The 22,732-nt window shown below is 50.6% G+C and overlaps 1 protein-coding gene across 7 annotated transcripts in view; it reads right to left on the bottom strand.

Moving 5' to 3' along the window:
* Nucleotides 1–549: 549 nt before the first annotated feature.
* Nucleotides 550–22,732, bottom strand: part of ulk1b (unc-51 like autophagy activating kinase 1) — a 134,577-nt gene continuing 112,394 nt past the window's right edge. For 6 of the 7 annotated variants that reach the window (XM_072518810.1, XM_072518649.1, XM_072518894.1 and 3 more), the window contains 3 exons: nucleotides 13,134–13,291; nucleotides 9,871–10,006; nucleotides 550–2,244 (listed from right to left, as the gene is read on the bottom strand). In XM_072518810.1, the coding sequence (XP_072374911.1) occupies nucleotides 2,189–2,244; nucleotides 9,871–10,006; nucleotides 13,134–13,291 (350 nt within the window). In that variant the 3' untranslated portion in view covers nucleotides 550–2,188. Of the gene's footprint in view, nucleotides 2,245–9,870; nucleotides 10,007–13,133; nucleotides 13,292–16,090; nucleotides 16,538–22,732 lie in introns of those variants that run through there. The other variant, XM_072518967.1, reaches the window with a different exon arrangement.

Here is a 22,732-nt window from a genome sequence, read left to right as displayed (position 1 = left end):
CCTTATCAAACGCTTTACTGAAATCCATATACACCACATCAACTGCTTTACCCTCATCCACCTGTTTGGTCACCTTCTCAAAGACTCAAAGAACTCAATAACGTTTAGCCCTGCGCTAAACAGCCCCTAAAGGCGAAGAGTTCAAGACATCGAGTGCAACGTTTAGATTTGCAGCAGGGTCCTGGTGCATTTTTATGTTAAAAGTTGTTGTAGAAACACACAACGTCCATTTATATAACCTCAAAGCAAAGTACTGCAGACGGTGGAAATCTGAGATGAAAATACTGGATCAACTCAGCGGGTCTGGCAGCTTCCGTGGAGGAGAAACAAGAGTTTGCGGGGCTTCTCGGCCGCAGGTCGCTCGCAGGCGACGGGATTCTCTGCTCCCATCGAAGCCACCTCACGTCGCCGGCAAATGATTTGGGCCGCAGGCTGACACTGAACTTCGAGACTGCTGAACCCCATCAACCCACTCCAGTCACAAGCGGCCAATGTAACAACCTCAAAACTCTCTTGCAAAGGCACAGGGTGGGAGAGCAGAGCACCCAAGCGTTTCCAACAGTTTTATTTCATTCTGGGTTCTTTTGTACAATTCAAAGACCAAAAAAAAAGGGTTACAGCACTCACGGAAATAAAAACTGAAATGAAAATGTTTCCAGCACTTGAACATTGCAGAATAACAAAATACACTTTGAACAGTTCCCACCTGAATATAAGTTAGGGGCTGAAGTCCGAGCCCCTGTGGAATCTGTCAAACAGAAACTACACGTCAACAGTAAAGAAATAGCCAAGGAACAGTTGTTTTGGAAATGGCTGACGATTTGAGTACAGCAAATCGCTCCAGTTTGTTTCTGTTACTCACTGAATTCAAAGCAATAAATACTCACTGATAACATTTATCTTACACAGTTCCAGGTTAAGTCAAAACCTCTTGCAGCAAGTTTGGTGGCACTGATATCTTTGCTATATATATATAATCTTGTGTACACACAGTGGCTAATTTTCAAGTATTTATGCGAGATAGAGGAAAAATAAAGGAGAAATCATTGGTTGACAATCTGTAAATCACAAGTAGCCTCGAATTCCAAAGCGCTGGTACATCCAAGTGACTATGTGCTACGGCGTGCCCACCAAGCCGCATACTTTCCCTGTTCAATTTCTTGACCATTCTCAATCTTGTTTGCTTCATTGGCCGATAAGAAATAAAGCAATGTCCTCACGCACACACTCAATTAATTAAGTCAGAAGAAGCAGAACGGAAAGCCCACAAGAAGCGATCTACAGGTGCGATTGTCTGTTGCCGTCACTGTTGTGTCTGAGATGCTGCTTGGAAATTGCTCCCGTGCATGCTTTGACTGAGAAATGAATAGGGCCCACACACACACACACACACACTCATTCACTCACTCTCACCCCATACTGTACTGCACCAACTACATGCGGAGATTCTGAGACAGTGCAACATTGAAACACACTGGGAATGGTGGGGGTCTGTTAGGGAAATAGGGTTGAGTGCATCCTGACTTTAGATTCCATCCTTCTGCGAAAACTTGGGCTATCGAACGGCTTAATTCTGTAACCAACGCTACATAAAGTGCACGTCTACCTTACAGGCCTGTGTGGGGGATATTTGTGTGTGTGTGTGTGTGTATTTAACACTTCAGAAAAAAAGTGAGGAAAGTGCTTCAAAGGCAGCATTCAACGAAAACCAACATGTACCAAAAAGCTTTGTTGCTCTGAAATGATCTCACTGGTTTTCTTCAGCGTGGGTGCATAATCCTCGTCGCCAATGGATCAACTTGTGATTTGGATTTGTTAATCAGGCAACTGTATCCAAGCTGGTTATTCTTCCTTTAAGCCCAAATACAATGTCAAGAGGGGATTCCCATCAAACCCTTTCCTCTTCAGTCAAGTGTCTTATGAAGAACCGGCCAAGGCTCCTCTGAGTGACTTTGCTAAAGGAAATCTACATAGCAGATGAGAAACATCAGTAACTGGTGCGAAGGTTTCGCACGGGGAAGGGACGATTCCCTTAAATGCCCCCAGCGAGTCACTCGGTTCGCAGGTCGATATGCACAATAAAACCCCCGCCGGTTTCCAATGGCGACTGGGATGGTTGTGATACCGTGTCCAGGTAAGCCGACACCAACAGACCCAAGACCTGGGAAGATGTTACAGCTTTACAGCGTTAGGCACACAGTCCCGGTTGTAATGCGGAGAGTCTGCGTTCGATACTCTGCTTACCTAGAAACAAGATCAGAAATGACACTGTTAGCTGCAGGAGGGACGATGGACAATACATTGGTACACTGACTGTGGGTACACTGACTGTGGGTACAGACTAGTCAGTAACAGTGATTCCTTGTTAAAACAGGTTTCCAACACCAGCTTGCATTTGTTATTCTAACATTACTGCCACATGGAAATTCTGAAAAGTCGTTTACCCCAGAAAACATGACAGGAAAATGGGGATTGATGGAAACAAAAAAGACCTGGTTGTGACTCTCTTGACAGTGCAGCACTCTCTCAGTACTGACCCTCTGACAGTGCAGCGCTCCCTCAGTACTGACTCACTGACAGTGCAGCACTCCCTCAGTACTGACCCTCTGACAGTACGGCACTCCCTCAGTACTGACCCTCTGACAGTGCAGCACTCCCTCAGTACTGACCCTCTGACAGTGCAGCATTCCCTCAGTACTGACCCTCTGACAGTGCAGCAGTCTCTCAGTACTGACCCTCTGACAGTGCAGCGCTCCCTCAGTACTGACTCACTGACAGTGCAGCACTCCCTCAGTACTGACCCTCTGACAGTGCAGCGCTCCCTCAGTACTGACCCTCTGACAGTGCAGCACTCCCTCAGTACTGACCCTCTGACAGTGCAGCGCTCCCTCAGTACTGACCCTCTGACAGTGCAGCGCTCCCTCAGTACTGACCCTCTGACAGTGCAGCACTCCCTCAGTACTGACCCTCTGACAGTGCAGCGCTCCCTCAGTACTGACCCTCTGACAGTGCAGCACTCTCTCAGTACTGACCCTCTGACAGTGCAGCGCTCCCTCAGTACTGACCCTCTGACAGTGCAGCACTCTCTCAGTACTGACCCTCTGACAGTACAGCACTCCCTCAGTACGGACCCTCTGACAGTGCAGGACTCCCTCAGTACGGACCCTCTGACAGTGCAGCACTCCCTGAGTGCTGAATTTGGTGCATTTTGAGTGCTATAGTAAGAGTTTGCTGACCGAGGGAGTTAGGTGAGGAGGGAGTAAGGTGCTCCTTTCAGTTTGTTTCCGACATTTCCGCAAAGAGTGAGAAGAGAGCCAGGAGTTTACAGAAAGTGTAGCTGACTGGGAGCAGAGTCGGAGGGCGGAGATCTAGTTAGTCCACAGGGCAGCTATATTCTGTCAGGTAAGAGGGGATGGAGGCTAGGCCAGTTACATGCTCCTCCTGTAGGATGTGGGTGGTGAGGGATACCACCGGTGTCCCCGCTGACTATACCTGCGGGAAGTGCACCCAACTTCAGCTCCTCAAAGACCGTGTTAAGGAACTGGAGCTGAAGATGGATGAACTTCGGATCATCCGGGAGGCAGAGGGGGTGATAGAGAAGAGTTACAGGGAGGTAACCACACCCAAGGTACAGGACAAGAATAGCTGGGTTACCGTCCGGGGGAATAAAACAAACAGGCAGACAGTGCAGGGATCCCTCGTGGCCATTCCCCTTCAAAACAAGTATACCGTTTTGGATGCTGTTGGGGGGGATGACCTACCGGGGGAAGGCCCTAGCGGCCAGGTCTCTGGCACTGAGTCTGGCTCTGGGGCTCAGAAGGGAAGGGGGGAGAATAGAAAAGCAATAGTTGTAGGAGATTCAATGGTTAGGGGAATAGATAGGAGATTCTGTGGTCGCGAGCGAGACTCCCGGAAGGTATGTTGCCTCCCGGGTGCCAGGGTCAGGGATGTCTCGGATCGTGTCTTCAGGATCCTTAAGGGGGAGGGCGAGCAGCCAGAAGTCGTGGTGCACCAACGACATAGGTAGGAAAAGGGGTGTGGAGGTAATAAACAAGTTTAGGGAGTTAGGCTGGAAGTTAAAAGCCAGGACAGACAGAGTTGTCATCTCTGGTTTGTTGCCGGTGCCACGTGATAGCGAGGCTAGGAATAGGGAGAGAGTGCAGCTGAACACGTGGCTGCAGGAATGGTGTAGGAGGGAGGGCTTCAGGTATTTGGATAATTGGAGCGCATTCTGGGGAAGGTGGGACCTGTACAAGCAGGACGGGTTGCATCTGAACCAGAGGGGCACCAATATCGTGGGAGGGAGGTTTTCTAGTACTCTTCGGGAGGGTTTAAACTAATTTGGCAGGGGAATGGGAACCGGATTTGTAGTCCAGCAACCAAGGTAGCCGATATTCAGGACGCCAAAGCGTGTAGTGAGGCAGTGGGGAAGGGAACACTGACAAAGGAGAGTACTTGCAGGCATGGAGATGGGTTGAAGTGTGTATACTTCAACGCAAGAAGCATCAGGAATAAGTTGGGTGAACTTAAGGCATGGATCGGTACTTGGGACTACGATGTGGTGGCCATCACGGAAACTTGGATAGAAGAGGGGCAGAAATGGTTGTTGGAGGTCCCTGGTTATAGATGTTTCAATAAGATTAGGGTGGGTGGTAAAAGAGGTGGGGGCGTGGCATTGTTAATTAGAGATAGTATAACAGCTGCAGAAAGGCAGTTCGAGGAGTATCAGCCTACTGAGGTAGTATGGGTTGAAGTCAGAAATAGGAAAGGAGCAGTCACCTTGTTAGGAGTTTTCTATAGGCCCCCCAATAGTAGCAGAGATGTGGAGGAACAGATTGGGAAACAGATTTTGGAAAGGTGCAGAAGTCACAGGGTAGTAGTCATGGGTGACTTTAACTTCCCAAATATTGAGTGGAAACTCTTTAGATCAAATAGTTTGGATGGGGTGGTGTTTGTGCAGTGTGTCCAGGAAGCTTTGGGGCAATATTGGATTTAGTACTTGGTAATGAACCAGGGCAAGTGATAGATTTGTTAGTAGGGGAGCATTTTGGAGATAGTGACCACAATTCTGTGACTTTCACTTTAGTAATGGAGAGGGATAGGTGCGTGCAACAGGGCAAGGTTTACAATTGGGGGAAGGGTAAATACGATGTTGTCAGACAAGAATTGAAGTGCATAAGTTGGGAACATAGGCTGTCAGGGAAGGACACAAGTGAAATGTGGAACTTGTTCAAGGAACAGGTACTACGTGTCCTTGATATGTATGTCCCTGTCAGGCAGGGAAGAGATGGTCGAGTGAGGGAACCATGGTTGACAAGAGAGGTTGAATATCTTGTTAAGAGGAAAAAGGAGACTTATGTAAGGCTGAGGAAACAAGGTTCAGACAGGGCATTGGAGGGATACAAGATAGCCAGGAGGGAACTGAAGAAAGGGATTAGGAGAGCTAAGAGAGGGCATGAACAATCTTTGGCGGGTAGGATCAAGGAAAACCCCAAGGCCTTTTACACATATGTGAGAAATATGAGAATGACTAGAGCGAGGGTAGGTCCGATCAAGGACAGTAGCGGGAGATTGTGTATTGAGTCTGAAGAGATAGGAGAGGTCTTGAACGAGTACTTTTCTTCTGTATTTACAAATGAGAGGGGCGATATTGTTGGAGAGGACAGTGTGAAACAGACTGGTAAGCTCGTGGAAATACTTGTTAGGAAGGAAGATGTGTTGGGCATTTTGAAAAACTTGAGGATAGACAAGTCCCCTGGGTCTGACGGAATATATCCAAGGATTCTATGGGAAGCAAGAGATGAAATTGCAGAGCCGTTGGCAATGATCTTTTCGTCCTCACTGTCAACAGGGGTGGTACCAGGGGATTGGAGAGTGGCGAATGTCGTGCCCCTGTTCAAAAAAGGGACTAGGGATAACCCTGGGAATTACAGGCCAGTTAGTCTTACTTCGGTGGTAGGCAAAGTCATGGAAAGGGTACTGAAGGATAGGATTTCTGAGCATCTGGAAAGACACTGCTTGATTAGGGATAGTCAGCACGGATTTGTGAGGGGTAGGTCTTGCCTTACAAATCTTATTGAATTCTTTGAGGAGGTGACCAAGTATGTGGATGAAGGTAAAGCAGTGGATGTAGTGTACATGGATTTTAGTAAGGCATTTGATAAGGTTCCCCATGGTAGGCTTCTGCAGGAAGTAAGGAGGCATGGGATAGTGGGAAATTTGGCCAGTTGGATAACGAACTGGCTAACCGATAGAAGTCAGAGAGTGGTGGTGGATGGCAAATATTCAGCCTGGATCCCAGTTACCAGTGGCGTACCGCAGGGATCAGTTCTGGGTCCTCTGCTGTTTGTGATTTTCATTAATGACTTGGATGAGGGAGTTGAAGGGTGGGTCAGTAAATTTGCAGACGATACGAAGATTGGTGGAGTTGTGGATAGTAAGGAGGGCTGTTGTCGGCTGCAAAGAGACATAGATAGGATGCAGAGCTGGGCTGAGAAGTGGCAGATGGAGTTTAACCCTGAAAAGTGTGAGGTTGTCCATTTTGGAAGGACAAATATGAATGTGGAATACAGGGTTATCAGTAGAGTTCTTGGCAATGTGGAGGAGCAGAGAGATCTTGGGGTCTATGTTCATACATCTTTGAAAGTTGCCACTCAAGTGGATAGAGCTGTGAAGAAGGCCTATGGTGTGCTCGCGTTCATTAACAGAGGGATTGAATTTAAGAGCCGTGAGGTGATGATGCAGCTGTACAAAACCTTGGTAGGGCCACATTTGGAGTACTGTGTACAGTTCTGGTCGCCTCATTTTAGGAAGGATGTGGAAGCTTTGGAAAAGGTGCAAAGAAGATTTACCAGGATGTTACCTGGAATGGAGAGTAGGTCTTACGAGGAAAGGTTGAGGGTGCTAGGCCTTTTCTCATTAGAACGGAGAAGGATGAGGGGCGACTTGATAGAGGTTTATAAGATGATCAGGGGAATAGATAGAGTAGACAGTCAGAGACTTTTTCCCTGGGTGGAACAAACCATTACAAGGGGACATAAATTTAAGGTGAAAGGTGGAAGATATAGGAGGGATATCAGAGGTAGGTTCTTTACCCAGAGAGTAGTGGGGCATGGAATGCACTGCCTGTGGAAGTAGTTGAATCGGAAACATTAGAATAAAAGGGAGTCACTTTAGAACAGAGATGAGGAGAAATTTCTTCAGCCAGAGAGTGGTGGGTCTGTGGAATTCATTGCCACAGAGGGCGGTGGAGGCCGGGACGTTGAGTGTCTTTAAGACAGAAGTTGATAAATTCTTGATTTCTCGAGGAATTAAGGGCTATGGAGAGAGAGCGTGTAAATGGAGTTGAAATCAGCCATGATTGAATGGCGGAGTGGATGTCTTATGGTCTTATTAGGGACCTTCAAGCGGCTATTGGATAGGTACATGGATTACAGTAAAATGATATAGTGTAGATTTATTTGTTCTTAAGGGCAGCACGGTAGCATTGTGGATAGCACAATTGCTTCACAGCTCCAGGGTCCCAGGTTCGATTCCGGCTTGGGTCACTGTCTGTGCGGAGTCTGCACGTCCTCACCGTGTCTGCGTGGGTTTCCTCCGGGTGCTCCGGTTTCCTCCCACAGTCCAAAGATGTGCAGGTTAGGTGGATTGGCCATGATAAATTGCCGTTCGTGTCCAAAATTGCCCTTGGTATTGGGTGGAGGTGTTGCGTTTGGGTGGGGTGCTCTTTCCAAGAGCCGGTGCAGACTCAGGGGGCTGAATGGCCTCCTTCTGCACTGTAAATTCAATGATAATCTATGATTAATCTAGGACAAAGGTTCGGCACAACATCGTGGGCCGAAGGGCCTGTTCTGTGCTGTATTTTCTATGTTCTATGTTCCCTCAGTACTGACCCTCTGACAGTGCAGCACACCCTCAGTACTGACCCTCTGAGAGTGCAGCACTCCCTCAGTACTGACCCTTTGACAGTGCCGCACTCCCTTAGTACTGACCCTCTGACAGTGCGGCACTCGCTCAGTACTGACCCTGACAGTGCAGCACTCCCTCAGTACTGACCCTCTGACAGTGCAGCACTCCCTCAGTACTGACCCTCTGAGAGTGCAGCACACCCTCAGTACTGACCCTCTGACAGTGCAGCACTCCCTCAGAACGGACCCTCTGACAGTGCAGCACTCCCTCAGTCCTGCCCCTTTGAGAGTGCAGCAGTCCCTCAGTCCTAACCCTCTGACAGTGCAACGCTCCCTTCAGTCCTGACCCTCTGACAGTGCAGCACTCCCTCAGTCCTGCCACTTTGAGAGTGCGGCACTCCCTCAGTACTGACCCTTTGAGAGTGCGGCACTCCCTCAGTACTGACCCTCTGACAGTGCAACGCTCCCTTCAGTACTGACCCTCTGACAGTGCTGCGCTCCCTCAGTACTGACCCTCTGACAGGGCGGCACTCCCTCAGTACTGACCCTCTGACAGTGTGGCACTCCCTCAGTACTGACCCTCTGACAGTGCAGCACTCCCTCAATCCTGACCTTCTGACAGTGCAGCGCTCCCTCAGCACTGACCCTCTGACAGTGCAGCACTCCCTCAGTACTGATCCTCTGACAGTGCAATGCTCCCTTCAGTACTGACCCTCTGACAATGCAGCACCCCCTCAGTACTGACCCTCTGACAGTGCAGCACTCCCTCAGTCCTGACCCTCTGACAGTGCGGCACTCCCTCAGTACTGACCCTCTGACAGTGCAGCACTTCCTCAGTACTACCCCTCTGACAGCGCTGCACTCCCTCAGTAGTGACCCTCTGACAGTGCAGCACTCCCTCAGTACCGACCCTCTGACAGTGCAGCGCTCCCTCAGTACTGACCCTCTGACAATGCAGCACTCCCTCAGTACTGATCCTCTGACAGTGCAATTCTCCCTTCAGTACTGACCCTCTGACAATGCAGCACCCCCTCAGTACTGACCCTCTGACAGTGCAGCACTCCCTCAGTACTGACCATCTGACAGTGCAGCACTCCCTCAGTACTACCCCTCTGACAGCGCTGCACTCCCTCAGTAGTGACCCTCTGACAGTGCAGCACTCCCTCAGTACCGATCCTCTGACAGTGCAGCGCTCCCTCAGTACTGACCCTCTGACAGTGCAGCACTCCCTCAGTATTGACCCTCTGACAGTGCGGCACTCCCTCAGTACTGACCGTCTGACAGTGCCGCACTCCCTCAGTACTGACCGTCTGACAGTGCCGCACTCCCTCAGTACTGACCCTCTGACAGTGCGGCACTCCCTCAGTACTGACCCTCTGACAATGCAGCGCTCCCTCAGTACTGATCCTCTGACAGTGCGGCACTCCCTCAGTATTAACCCTCTGACAGTGCGGCACTCCCTCAGTACTGACCGTCTGACAGTGCGGCACTCCCTCAGTACTGACCCTCTGACAGTGCCGCACTCCCTCAGTACTGACCCTCTGACAGTGCAGCACTCCCTCAGTACTGACCCTCTGACAGTGCCGCACTCCCTCAGTACTGACCCTCTGACAGTGCGGCACTCCCTCAGTACTGACCCTCTGACAGTGCAGCACTCCCTCAGTACTGACCCTCTGACAGTGCAGCACTCCCTCAGTACTGACCCTCTGACAGTGCATTTCTTCGTGCATGTAAAGTCAGAATGTTTGGGTAACAAAACTGCCATTTATTGATGACAAGAAAATGCCTCTTACAAATCCAGCTGAAAAACACTGCTAAATGAACGCAGATTAAATAATCCCATTTGAAAAGTTATGTGGGACCAAGTAACGTTTTGCTACAGTTTTCAAAATGATCCTGGAGTTTGTTAAGGAGCAGAGACAGCACATGCACTGTGTACGAATAGTTGAAAAAGGTTTCTTACACTTGGTGATGTTGTCCACATCATCCTGCTCAGTGATTATCTGGGAGAGCCCCTCCATTAAGAGCAGCGCCTTGTGATAACGCTGAATGCAGTCCTCTCCCTGCTGAAACATCTCATCCAATGCTGTGGACTGCACCTAAAATGAGACAAAATCGCAGTTATCAATCTCCTACTCAAGTGGCTTTCAGTCACCAGCCTGGTGTACGGGCGAGGGAGCTTTCACCTTTTTGAAGCTAAAATCTGAGAAAAACATTTGGAAACCATTCCTCCTCTCTCCCTCACAGTGGTTATGAATTCGAGAGGCTTCCAGAACCAGGCGCTCATTCCTCAGCCCATCAAACCCGTGACAAACGTCCTTCTCCACAAGTCCCCTGTCCAAGCCCACTTCTCCCCCTTGCTCCGCCTTCCCTCGAATATTCTCCTTTCTCGGGAAACTCCGGGCGGGATTCTCCGATCCTGGGGCTAAGTATTGACGCCGTCACCTGGCCCCCAGGGCAGCGATCCTGCGCCATACAGGGGGCCAGCAGGGCACCTCACGGTGCTCCCGCTGCCGATATACGCGTCAGCACAGGAGGCGTGGGTTTCCTTCTCCGCGCCGGCCCCCGGGCAATATGGCAAGAGCCCTACAGGGGCCCGGCGCGGAGGAACATAGGCCCCTGCCTGGGATTAGCATGCCCGCCGACGGGTAGGCCCCGATCGAGGTCCGGTCCACTGTGGACGCCCCTCCCCGGAGTTGGATCCCCCCCTCCCCCCACCAGGACAGCCCCCGCAGCATGAACGGCGAGGTCCCGCCGGGTAGGACCACACGCGAACGTCGCCGGCGGGACTCGGTGGGCTTCGGGCCATCGAGCGCGGAGAATCGTCGGGGGGGGGCACGCTGAGTGGCCCCCAACCAGCGACCGGAGAATCGGCGGACCAGCGTCGGAGCGGCATTGCATGATTTGCGCCCCCCCCCCCGGCGGTTCCCAGAGAATCCCGCCCTTTGTATCTGCACACTAGGCTGTCGGGATTTGTCTGCATGGGCCCTCAACCCCTCTGCTTTGTGGCTGCTCCCATCATTAAGGAAATATTCCTCAACCTTCCAGGGATTCAAGATGAATAACTTCTAACATCCCCAAGTTCATCTCCAGCTGCCACTCACTTAATCTGTCCATGTCCCTTTGTAACACAGCCCCAGGTCTCCCCCACATGGCCAGCAGCCCCAGGCCTCCCCCACATGGCCAGCAGCCCCAGGCCTCCCCCACATGGCCGGCAGCCCCAGGCCTCCCCCACATGGCCAGCAGCCCCAGGCCTCCCCCACATGGCCGGCAGCCCCAGGCCTCCCCCACATGGCCGGCAGCCCCAGGCCTCCCCCACATGGCCAGCAGCCCCAGGCCTCCCCCACATAGCCAGCAGCCCCAGGCCTCCCCCACATGGCCAGCAGCCCCAGGCCTCCCCCACATGGCCAACAGCCCCAGGCCTCCCCCACATGGCCAGCAGCCCCAGGCCTCCCCCACATGGCCAGCAGCCCCAGGCCTCCCCCACATAGCCAGCAGCCCCAGGCCTCCCCCACATGGCCAGCAGCCCCAGGCCTCCCCCACATGGCCGGCAGCCCCAGGCCTCCCCCACATGGCCAGCAGCCCCAGGCCTCCCCCACATGGCCAACAGCCCCAGGCCTCCCCCACATGGCCAGCAGCCCCAGGCCTCCCCCACATGGCCAGCAGCCCCAGGCCTCCCCCACATGGCCAACAGCCCCAGGCCTCCCCCACATGGCCAACAGCCCCAGGCCTCCCCCACATGGCCAGCAGCCCCAGGCCTCCCCCACATGGCCAGGAGCCCCAGGCCTCCCCCACATGGCCAACAGCCCCAGGCCTCCTCCACATGGCCAGTGTCTCGTGTTGTTCGCTGTTTCCCCCAATGAGCGCTGACCTTTTTCCTCTTATCGACACATTCTGCTATCTTACATTTTGCCACTATTAGCACTTACTCATTCTTTAATGGCAGCATGAACACACCCTTTGTCTTATGTCCATGAGCCCTTTGTCAATCTCTCCTTTGCTCCGGCCTATCTCTGTCCTCAACGTTTAACTAGATTAGGCAGAAATGACCGAACCCATACATATCCAATGTCCACGTGTTCAGTCACTCAGATCCCAGTGCCCAATTCCAATGGCTCCCTCACAATCAAAGGTAAATAGATACCACTGCATTTACTCCAGTCCTCTCTTTGCTCTAAACTAATGGAGTGACATTTTTAACAAACGGCACATTCCCTAAACCAAGAGAATTTTGAGAAATTATGGCAAAGGCATCTGTAATTTCCCCACTTATTTCTCGAGTATTCTTGTGCTGGAACTAATCATTTCCTGCAGATCTGTCTGACTGCTTTCTCCATTTCCATTTTGTACTAGGTTTAAATCCACTAACATCACCCCCACCTTGGTATCGTTGGTATTTTACCCTCCTCCTCTCCTGTGGAAAGCAGTAAAACATATTCAATTAGAATCTAGAATCTTTATTATTGCCACAAGTCGGCTTACATTAACACTGCAGTGAAGTTACTGTGAAAAACCCCTAGTCGCCACACTCCGGCGCCTGTTCGGGTACACACAGGGAGAATTCAGAATGCCCAATTCACCTAACAATATGTCTTTCGGGACTTGTGGGAGGAAACCGGAGCACCCGGAGGAAACCCACGCAGACACGGGGAGAACGTGCAGACTCCGCACAGACAGTGACCCAAGCCGGGAATCGAACCTGGGACCATGGCGCTGTAAAGGAACAGTGCTAACCACTGTGCTATGGTGCCGCCCAATTAACAGGTGCATATTGTCAATTCCATCTGCATCTGTCCCTTTAACCCTCTCTTTACATATTTATTAAAACATTTACAGCGGTTTTGGTGCGTCTGCAAGTTTATTTTCCTGTTGGCTGTCCACTCATCTGCAGGTTGTGACTGAGGGATTAGGAGCTAACAGGGTCGGTCGGAAAGGAGGGGTTATGGCAATTAGAGATGAGCAAATGCTGGCCTTGCCCAATTCCGTAAAACAAATTAATAAAAAGAAAACTACTCCCGCTCCCTCCCGCCCTCGGCCCACTCAACTCTTTCTGTGCCTCCTTCCTGTTCTGATGAGCCTCTCCGCCACTCCCAGCCTACCCTCTACACCTCCCCTCTTCCCCCTCTCCGCCCACCAGTTGGTGGGTAACCCTGGGATTGTACGGGAGCTCGGTGGAAGTGGTAACCGTTACTGCTGCTGAGGAGGGAGGCACCCAGACGCTCTTACCATTTGCACGGTGTGACTGTAGATGAGTTTCTCGGCAGTGATGCTGTTTATCCTGTCCATGAGCCGCTGCTTGTCCGCGAAGAAACGCTGTAGCCTGACAGTCAGACAGCGGCAGTGGGACACGCAGGACTTGTAGTGTCCGTTCAACTTCTTCACCACTACAGACACACAAAGCAGCTACTTTCTTATCCAAACTTTATTCATGGAATGTCTGTCTATCATTAAGGTAATATCCCATTCTCCGACCCGACAGTAAGGGTGTCAATGCATTGGACGCAGTCCAGAGAAGGTTTACTGGACGAATATCGGGAATGGTCTTTTGAGGAAAGGTTGGGCTCGTATCCAGGAGTTTAGAAGAGGGAGAGGCGACTCGATCAAAACCTTTAAGGTCCCGAGGGGTGTTGACAGGGTGGATGTGGGGAGGACGTTTCCTCTTGTGGGAGAATCTAGAACGAGGGGGGGGGTCACTGTTTAAAAATAAAGGGTGACTCTGTTAAGACAGAGATGAGGAGAAGCATGTTCTCTCTGAGGGGGGTGAGTTTCTGGAATTCTCGTCCTCAAAAGGCAGTGGACCCAGAATCTTTGAAGCATTTTGAAGGCAGAGCCAGAGATTCTTGATAAACTAGGGGGGGAAAGGTTATCGGGGGGGGGGGGGGTCAGTAGGAATGTGGAATTGTAAATCAGCCATGATTTGATTGAATGAGGGAGCAGGCTCGAGGGGTCACGTGGCCTTCTCCAGATCCACAAGTCTGTGTGCTGACAGCTCAAGGCATTTTGCAGCCAATGAAATCGTTTCGACGTGCAGTCACTGTTATGTTGGAAACGTGGTAGTCACTTTCCACACAGCAGGCCGCCACAAACCGCAATGGGATTAATGACCAAATAACATACTTCAATGATGCTGGTTGAGGGATATGTAAATTGGCTTCAGGAAACCGAGCAGAACTCCCCTGGGTTCCTCATCAGAGAGAGCGCGACCCAGTGAGAGAGCGCGACCCACTGAGAGAGCGCGACCCACTGAGAGAGCGCGACCCACTGAGAGAGCGCGACCCACTGAGAGAGCGCGACCCACTGAGAGAGCGCGACCCACTGAGAGAGCGCGACCCACTGAGAGAGCGCGACCCACTGAGAGAGCGTGACCCACAGTGAGAGTGAGGCCCACTGAGGGTGACCCACAGTGAGAGTGAGGCGCACTGAGGGTGACCCACAGTGAGAGTGAGGCGCACTGAGGGTGACCCACAGTGAGAGTGAGGCGCACTGAGGGAGTGTGATCCTAACCACTCACAGTTTTTTCTTTATAAATAAGAGACCGTGACATGTGGAAATTTCTGTGCTGAATAGAAAGGAATAGAAGGCAGTCACTTATTACAATCCCGGACCACACCCGACGGTTGATAGGATATCGGACAGAAACCCCAATATTTTATTTAATTTTTTCAGTCTGTGAGGAGAGGAGACTTCACTCCAGGAGCGATTCCACGCACAAATAGGGGATATGGTGTACTCAACAAACTTTATTACTAAAACAGTATTACTAACTTTAATATCTTAAAGACAATAGCTTACAATTACCAGTTAAACAATGCTTAACAATGCAATGAATCAATAACTCCTAACCCCTATCTTTATCTCCACTCAAACAACACCCCTCTCCGGTCAAAATCCATTTTGAAACACAGTTAGCAGACCCAGGAACAGCTGCTTAATAGAGGTCTCTTGGATATCCAGCTTGGAGAAAGAGAGGTCCTTCAGGAAGAAGCTTGCAGATTCTTGCCTGTCTCAAGCTACTGATTAACCTGCCAGCCTTGGAGAAACTGCTCCTGTCCTGTTCACAGGCCAAATATTTAACTCACGTTTTGAGAGATGCTGGTCTGTCCACATCCCAATTTAAAACTGAATTTCAGAACTGAAAACTCAACAGCTGACCGTTCGGCCTCTGGCTTCTCCCATTAATGATATCATCAATGGGCGGGATTCTCCGCTATGTTCCCACGCCGGCGTAAAAAGCGGCGGCAACCACTCCGGCGTCAATGGTCCCCGATAATGGGGAATACTCCCCTTAGGGGCTGTTTAGCACAGGGCTAAATCGCTAGCTTTGAAAGCAAACCAAGGCAAGCCAGCAGCACGGTTCAATTCCCGTAACAGCCTCCCCGAACAGGCGCCGGAATGTGGCGACTAGGGGCCTTTCACAGTAACTTCATTGAAGCCTACTTGTGACAATAAGCGATTATCATTACTAGGGGGCTAGGTCGGCGTCGGAGTGGTCCCCGCAGCCCCAGCCGGCGTGGAACGGCCAGCCTGAGTTCGCGCATGCGCACAACGGCAGGCTTATTTCCGCACATGCGCGCTACGGACGGAGTATTTCTGCACATGCGCGGAACAGCCGGCGTGATTCTGCGCATGCGTGGAGTTCCCTTCACCGCGCTGGCCCCCGGGCAATATGGCAGAGCCGTACAGGGGCCCGGCGCGGAGGAACATAGGCCCCCATGGAACCAGCCTCTCGCTGATCGGTAGGCCCCGATCGCTGGCCAGGCCACTGTGGGGCCCCCCCCTCTGGGTTCAGATCCCCCCCCCCCCCCCACCCTGGCCCCCCTCCAGGACAGCCCCCGCAGAGACACCTTCCAAGTCCCGCAGTGTGGGACCTGAGTAACTCATGCCGGCGGGACTCGGAGGCCACTCGGCCCCTCGGGGCCTGGAGAATCGCCGGGCACGGCGCGGCGGGAATCCTGCGGGCGCCCGTTAATCGGCGGGGAAGAATCGGGAAGCCAGCATCGGGGTATTCTGGGAGAAGCCCAGCCATTGTCTCTAATATCTTCTCTCCAGGCTACCCTCCTTATATAAACAAAAGTTCATTAGCCCAACTTTAATGATGCTTTAATTATACTTCTATCTCCAAAAAGGCCAGGATTTGTAAAAACATGGTTGCAGCAGTCACACACACTAACCCAGTCTTTTAACCCTTACTCCACCAACAACAGATAATCCACTATAATCATCACACACAGGGAATGTAAATTGAATCAAAGATGAAGAGGAGATTTGATTGGCATGTTGAACATGATGAAGGGTTTTAACAGAGTAAATAGGGAGAACCTATTCCCACTGGTTAGGAGGGTTGGACTCAGGTTTACGAGAATTGCAAAAGAACCAGAGAACAGGTGAGGAGACCTCACAGCGAGTCGTGATCCAGAACGCGCTGTCTGAAAGAGTGGTCAAAGTCAATAATAACTTTCTAAAAAGAGAATTGGATAAATACCTTAATGGAACAAAAATCTGCAGGACTATGGAGAAAGGGCAGGTGGAGTGGGAATAATTAGATAGAGCTTTCAAAGAGTTAGCACAGGCATGATGGGTGAATGGCCTCCTTCTGTGCTTATGATTCGATGGTGCAGGAGTAAGAATACCTGCAATTTCAAAAAGACAAACAAAAGATATCCAGCTATTTATCCACCTTACAATCTGGGCTGAATTGCATCTAGTTACTCACTAATCCCCCTTCTGGAGATCTTGACTTCCTCTGCATGGGTGCTTTGTGCAGCAAGTGGTTAGGATCTGGAATGTACTGTCTGTGAGTGTGGTGGAGACTGATTCACACAGCGCGTGGTTAGGATCTGGAATGTACTGCCTGTGAGTGTGGTGGAGACAGATTCACACAGCGAGTGGTTAGGATCTGGAATGTACTGTCTGTCTGTGAGTGTGCTGGAGACAGTTTCACACAGTGAGTGGTTAGGATCTGGAATGTACTGTCTGAGAGTGTGGTGGAGGCAGTTTCACACAGCGAGTGGTTAGGATCTGGAATGTACTGTCTGTGAGTGTGGTGGAGGCAGATTCACACAGCGAGTGGTTAGGATCTGGAATGTACTGTCTGAGAGTGTGGTGGAGGCAGTTTCACACAGCGAGTGGTTAGGATCTGGAATGCACTGTCTGTGAGTGTGGTGGAGGCAGTTTCACACAGCGAGTGGTTAGGATCTGGAATGTACTGTCTGAGAGTGTGGTGGAGGCAGTTTCACACAGCGAGTGGTTAGGATCTGGAATGTACTCTGTGAGTGTGGTGGAGACAGTTTCACACAGCGAGTGGTTAGGATCTGGAATGTACTGTCTACGAGTGTGCTGGAGACAGTTTCACACAGCGAGTGGTTAGGATCTGGAATGTACTGTCTGTGAGTGTGGTGGAGGCAGATTCACACAGCGAGTGGCTAGGATCTGGAATGTACTCTGTGAGTGTGGTGGAGACAGTTTCACACAGCGAGTGGTTAGGATCTGGAATGTACTGTCTACGAGTGTGCTGGAGACAGTTTCACACAGCGAGTGGTTAGGATCTGGAATGTACTGTCTGTGAGTGTGGTGGAGGCAGATTCACACAGCGAGTGGTTAGGATCTGGAATGTACTGTCTGAGAGTGTGATGGAGGCAGATTCACACAGCGAGTGGTTAGGATCTGGAATGTACTGTCTGAGAGTGTGGTGGAGGCAGTTTCACACAGCGAGTGGTTAGGATCTGGAATGTACTGTCTGTGAGTGTGATGGAGGCAGATTCACACAGCGAGGGTTAGGATCTCGAATGTACTGTCTGAGAGTGTGATGGAGGCAGGTTCAATTGAGGCTTTCAGAGAATTGGATCATTATCTGAAGAAAATAATTTGCACTGCTTCCGGGAAATGTTCGGGAGCTGGCATTTAGCGAGTTGCTTGTGCAGAGAGCTGGCAGACGCGATGGGCTGAATGGCCTCTCGCTGTCACACTTCTATAATTCTACTTGCCTTGGTGGGCAGTACACCTTGGAGAAAGCCCGCCGATGATTAAATCCATGAGGGATGCAACAGGAAACCACATCAACTATTCTTCTCCGAGGGTCTGCCCAAGAATCAGATGATTCGACTTGAAGATGCCCAGGATGTACTGCAGCAACTCTTCTTCCAAACTCGTGATCTCTACCATCTACAAGGGCAGCAGACACATGGGAACGCCACCACCTGGAGGTTCCCCTCCAAGTCACTCACCACCGTGACTCGGAAATATATCGCCGCTCGTTTACTGGAACCGGGTCAAAATCCTGGAACTCACTAACAGCACTGTGGTTGTGCCTACACCACACGGACTGCAGCGGTTCAAAGAAGGCAGCTCACCACCACCTTCTCAACGGCAACTAGGGATGGGCGATAAATGCTGGACTATCCAGAGACACCCACAACGCCTGAGCAAATATGAAGAAATATACAGGTAAATTCCACTTGGTGCATTTCTCGTTTGTTGAGGTAGATTGGATTGGATTGGATTGGATTTGTTTTTTGTCACGTGTACCGAGGTACAGTGAAAAGTATTTTTCTGCGAGCAGCTCAACAGATCATTAAGTACATGAGAAGAAAAGGGAATAAAAGAAAATACATAATAGGGCAACACAACATATACAATGTAACTACATAAGCACTGGCATCGGATGAAGCATACAGGGTGTAGTGTTAATGAGGTCAGTCCATAAGAGGGTCATTTAGGAGTCTGGTGACAGTGGGGAAGAAGCTGTTTTTGAGTCTGTTCGTGCGTGTTCTCAGACTTCTGTATCTCCTGCCCGATGGAAGAAGTTGGAAGAGTGAGTAAGCCGGGTGGGAGGGATCTTTGATTATACTGCCCGCTTTCCCCAGGCAGCGGGAGGTGTAGACAGAGTCAATGGATGGGAGGCAGGTTCGTGTGATGGACTGGGCGGTGTTCACGACTCTCTGAAGTTTCTTGCGGCCCTGGGCCGAGCAGTTGCCGTACCAGGCTGTGATGCAGCCAGATAGGATGCTTTCTATGGTGCATCTGTAAAAGTTGGTAAGAGTCAATGTGGACATGCCGAATTTCCTTAGTTTCCTGAGGAAGTATAGGCGCTGTTGTGCTTTCTTTGTGATAGCGCGACGTGGGTGGACAAGGACAGATTTTTGGAGATGTGCACCGCTAGGAATTTGAAACTGCTAACCATCTCCACCTCGGCCCCGTTGATGCTGACAGGGGTGTGTACAGTACTTTGCTTCCTGAAGTCAATGACCAGCTCTTTAGTTTTGCTGGCATTGAGGGAGAGATTGTTGTCGTTGCACCAACCCACTAGGGCAAATATCTCATTAGAACGGAGAAGGATGAGGGGAGGCTTATAGAGATTTATCAGATGATCAGGGGAATAAATAGAGTAGACAGTCAGAGACTTTTTCCCCGGGTAGTACAAACCATTACAAGGGGAAATAAATTTAAGGTGAAAGGTGGAAGATATCGGGGGGATGTCAGAGGTAGGTTCTTTACCCAGAGAGTAGTGGGGGCATGGAATGCACTGCCTGTGGAAGTAGTTGAGTCAGAAACATTAGGGACCTTCAAGTGCCTATTGGATAGGTACATGGATTACGGTAGAATGATGGGGTGTAGATTCATTTGTTCTTAATCTAGGACAAAAGTTCGGCACAACATCGTGGGCCGAAGGGCCTGTTCTGTGCTGTATTTTCTATGTTCTATGTTCTCTATCTCCCTCCTGTATTTTGACTCAACGTTATTCGAGATCCGGCCCACTCGTATCGTCAGCACACTTGTAGATGGAGTTGGAACCAAATTTTGCCACGCAGTCGTGTGTGTACAGGGAGTAGAGTAGGGGGCTAAGTACGCAGCCTTGCAGGGCACCGGTATTGAGGAATATTGTGGAGGAGGTGTTGTTGTTCATTCTTACTGATTGTGGTCTGTTGGTCAGAAAATCGAGGATCCAGTTGCAAAGTGGGGAGCCAGGTCCTAGGTTTTGGAGCTTTGATATGAGCTTGGCTGGGATTATGATGTTGAAGGCGGAGCTGTAGTCAATAAATAGGAGTCTGATGTAGGAGTCCTTGTTTTCGAGATGCTCCAGGGATGAGTGTGGGGCCAGGGAAATGGCGTCTGCTGTGGACCGGTTGCGACGGTATGCGAATTGCAGTGGATCAAGGCATTCTGGGAGAATGGAGGTGATGCGCTTCATGATCAACCTCTCGAAGCACTTCATTACGACTGAAGTCAGGGCCACCAGACGGTAGTCATTGAGGCACGTTGCCTGGTTCTTCTTTGGCACCATTATGATGGTGGTCTTCTTGAAGCAGATGGGGACCTCGGAGTGGAGTAGGGACAGGTTAAAGATGTCCGCGAACATCTCTGTCAGCTGGTCCGCGCAGGCTCCGAGTGCACGACCAGGGATCCCGTCTGGGCCCGTCTCCTTCAGAGGGTTCACTTTCAGGAAGGCCGATCTGACTTCGGAAGCTGTGATGGTGGGTATGGGTGAATTATGGGCTGCTGGGGCACTCGAAAGCGGATTGTTGGTTACCTGCTCGAACCGAGCATAGAATGCATTGAGTTCATCGGGGAGGGGTGCGCTGCTGCCGGAGATACTGCTCGGCTTCGCTTTGTAGCCCGTTATGTTTTTTAGCCCTTGCCACAACCGCCGAGTCTGTCTGTGACTCTAGCATGGTTTGATATTCTCTCTTGGCATCTCGGATGGCTTTGCGGAGGTCGTACCTGGATTTCTTGTATAGGGCAGGATCGTCTGCCTTGAACGCCTCAGATCTGTCCTTCAGTAGGGAGTCAATCTCGCGATTGAGCCATGGATTCCGGTTGGGGGACGCACGTACTGCTTTCTTCGGCACGCATTGAAGGTGCATTTAAAATGATTGTGAGAGGGCTGAATTCTCCGCCGTTGGGATTCTACGTTTCGCCGGCAGCCTGACGGCGTGGGGCTGCCCCGCAATGGACAACCCCATTGACCAGCCGGTGTGACGGAGAATCCCGATGTCCTGCTGAACCTGAAATCTGGAGCGGCGGGACCGTGAAACCCGCCCCAGCGTCACAAATGCTCAGTGCACAGAATTCGCTGTTCACTTCACACGGGCCCATCATACACACAGTACACAGCTGTGTCGCCTTGGAGAAAGGCTCACAGGTCACAAACCCAGGCTTCAGAACAGACGGCCTTTGTTAAAAGCAAAAGCTACTCAACTGAGTGAGAAGCAGGAGCCAGTTTTCTAAAGGAGTTGTCACTCAATAACGCTGCCGGACAATTGAGTCGTATCTCTTGTCCACGGACAGTGTGTTCCAGTAACCGATGGCAGTGCTTAACTGAGGGATTGGGATGCGTATGGATTTTGTGACAAGCCCTGAATGGAAATGCAGAGATCAAAGCCAGCCTATCTTAATCTTCAAACTCAAAGAGTAACGAGGCAACTGGGGAAGAGCTGGGGGGTGGGGGTGGGGGGCGGGGGGGACGACGACGACTAATTGGAAAGCTCTTTCAGAGCCAGCACAGGCCTGATGAGTAGAGTGGCCTCGTGTGCTGATTATTACTCATTGATGCTTGGCCAAACATGGTGAAACCACATTGTTATACACTAGCTGGGTGACTCAATTTTAATGTGGACGAAATGCAAATTGACTAAAGGCAAAACATGTTTGACTAATTTGCTACAGTTCTTCGAAGGTGTAAGAAGCCAAGTGGATAATGGGAATGCTGTAGATGTAGTATATCTGGACATCCGGAAGGCCTTTGATAAGGTGCCGCACAGATGGTTAAGTCACAAGGTTAGACCACATGGGATTAGGAGTAACTTATTTTTAAAAAAAATTTAGAGTACCCAATTCATTTTTTTTTCCAATTAAGGGGCAATTTAGTGTTGCCAATCCACCTACCCTGCACATCTTTTGGGTTGTGGTGGCGAAACTCACGCAAACAGAGGGGAGGGGTAACTTATTAGCTTGGATAGAAGACTGGCTGGCGGACAGGAGACGGAGAGTTGGGATAAGTTGGTCTTTTTCTGGTGGGCAAGGTGTAACTCGTGGGGTGCCACAGGGCTCAGTCCTTGGGCCCCAGCTATTTACAATCTATATTAATGACTTGGATACAGGGACAGAAGGCTCTATAGCCAAATTTGCAGACAATAATAGGTGGGACAGTAAGTTGCAATGAGGAAATAAGAACCTTACAAATGGATAGAGATAGGCGAGGAGAGTGGGCCAAAATGTGGCAGATGGAGTTAAACATGGATAAGTGTGAGGTCATCCGTTTTGGTCGGAAGAATGGGAAGGCAACATATGTACAAAGAACAAAGAACAAAGAAATGTACAGCACAGGAACAGGCCCTTCAGCCCTCCAAGCCCGTGCCGACCATGCTGCCCGACTAAACTACAATCTTCTACACTTCCTGGGTCCGTATCCCTCTATTCCCATCCTATTCATGTATTTGTCAAGATGCCCCTTAAATGTCCCTATCGTCCCTGCTTCCACCACCTCCTCCGGTAGCGAGTTCCAGGCACCCACTACCCTCTGCGTAAAAAACTTGCCTCGTACATCTACTCTAAACCTTGCCCCTCTCACCTTAAACCTATGCCCCCTAGTAATTGACCCCTCTACCCTGGGGAAAAGCCTCTGACTATCCACTCTGTCTATGCCCCTCATAATTTTGTAGACCTCTATCAGGTCGCCCCTCAACCTCCTTCGTTCCAGTGAGAACAAACCAAGTTTATTCAACCGCTCCTCATAGCTAATGCCCTCCATACCAGGCAACATTCTGGTAAATCTCTTCTGCACCCTCTCTAAAGCCTCCACATCCTTCTGATAGTGTGGCGACCAGAAT

Source organism: Scyliorhinus torazame, chromosome 1 (assembly GCF_047496885.1).
Source record: "Scyliorhinus torazame isolate Kashiwa2021f chromosome 1, sScyTor2.1, whole genome shotgun sequence".
NCBI classification, from domain to species: domain Eukaryota; kingdom Metazoa; phylum Chordata; class Chondrichthyes; order Carcharhiniformes; family Scyliorhinidae; genus Scyliorhinus; species Scyliorhinus torazame.
The sequence above is the reverse complement of the archived record's forward strand: the minus strand, read 5'-3'. Positions and strand labels throughout refer to the sequence as shown.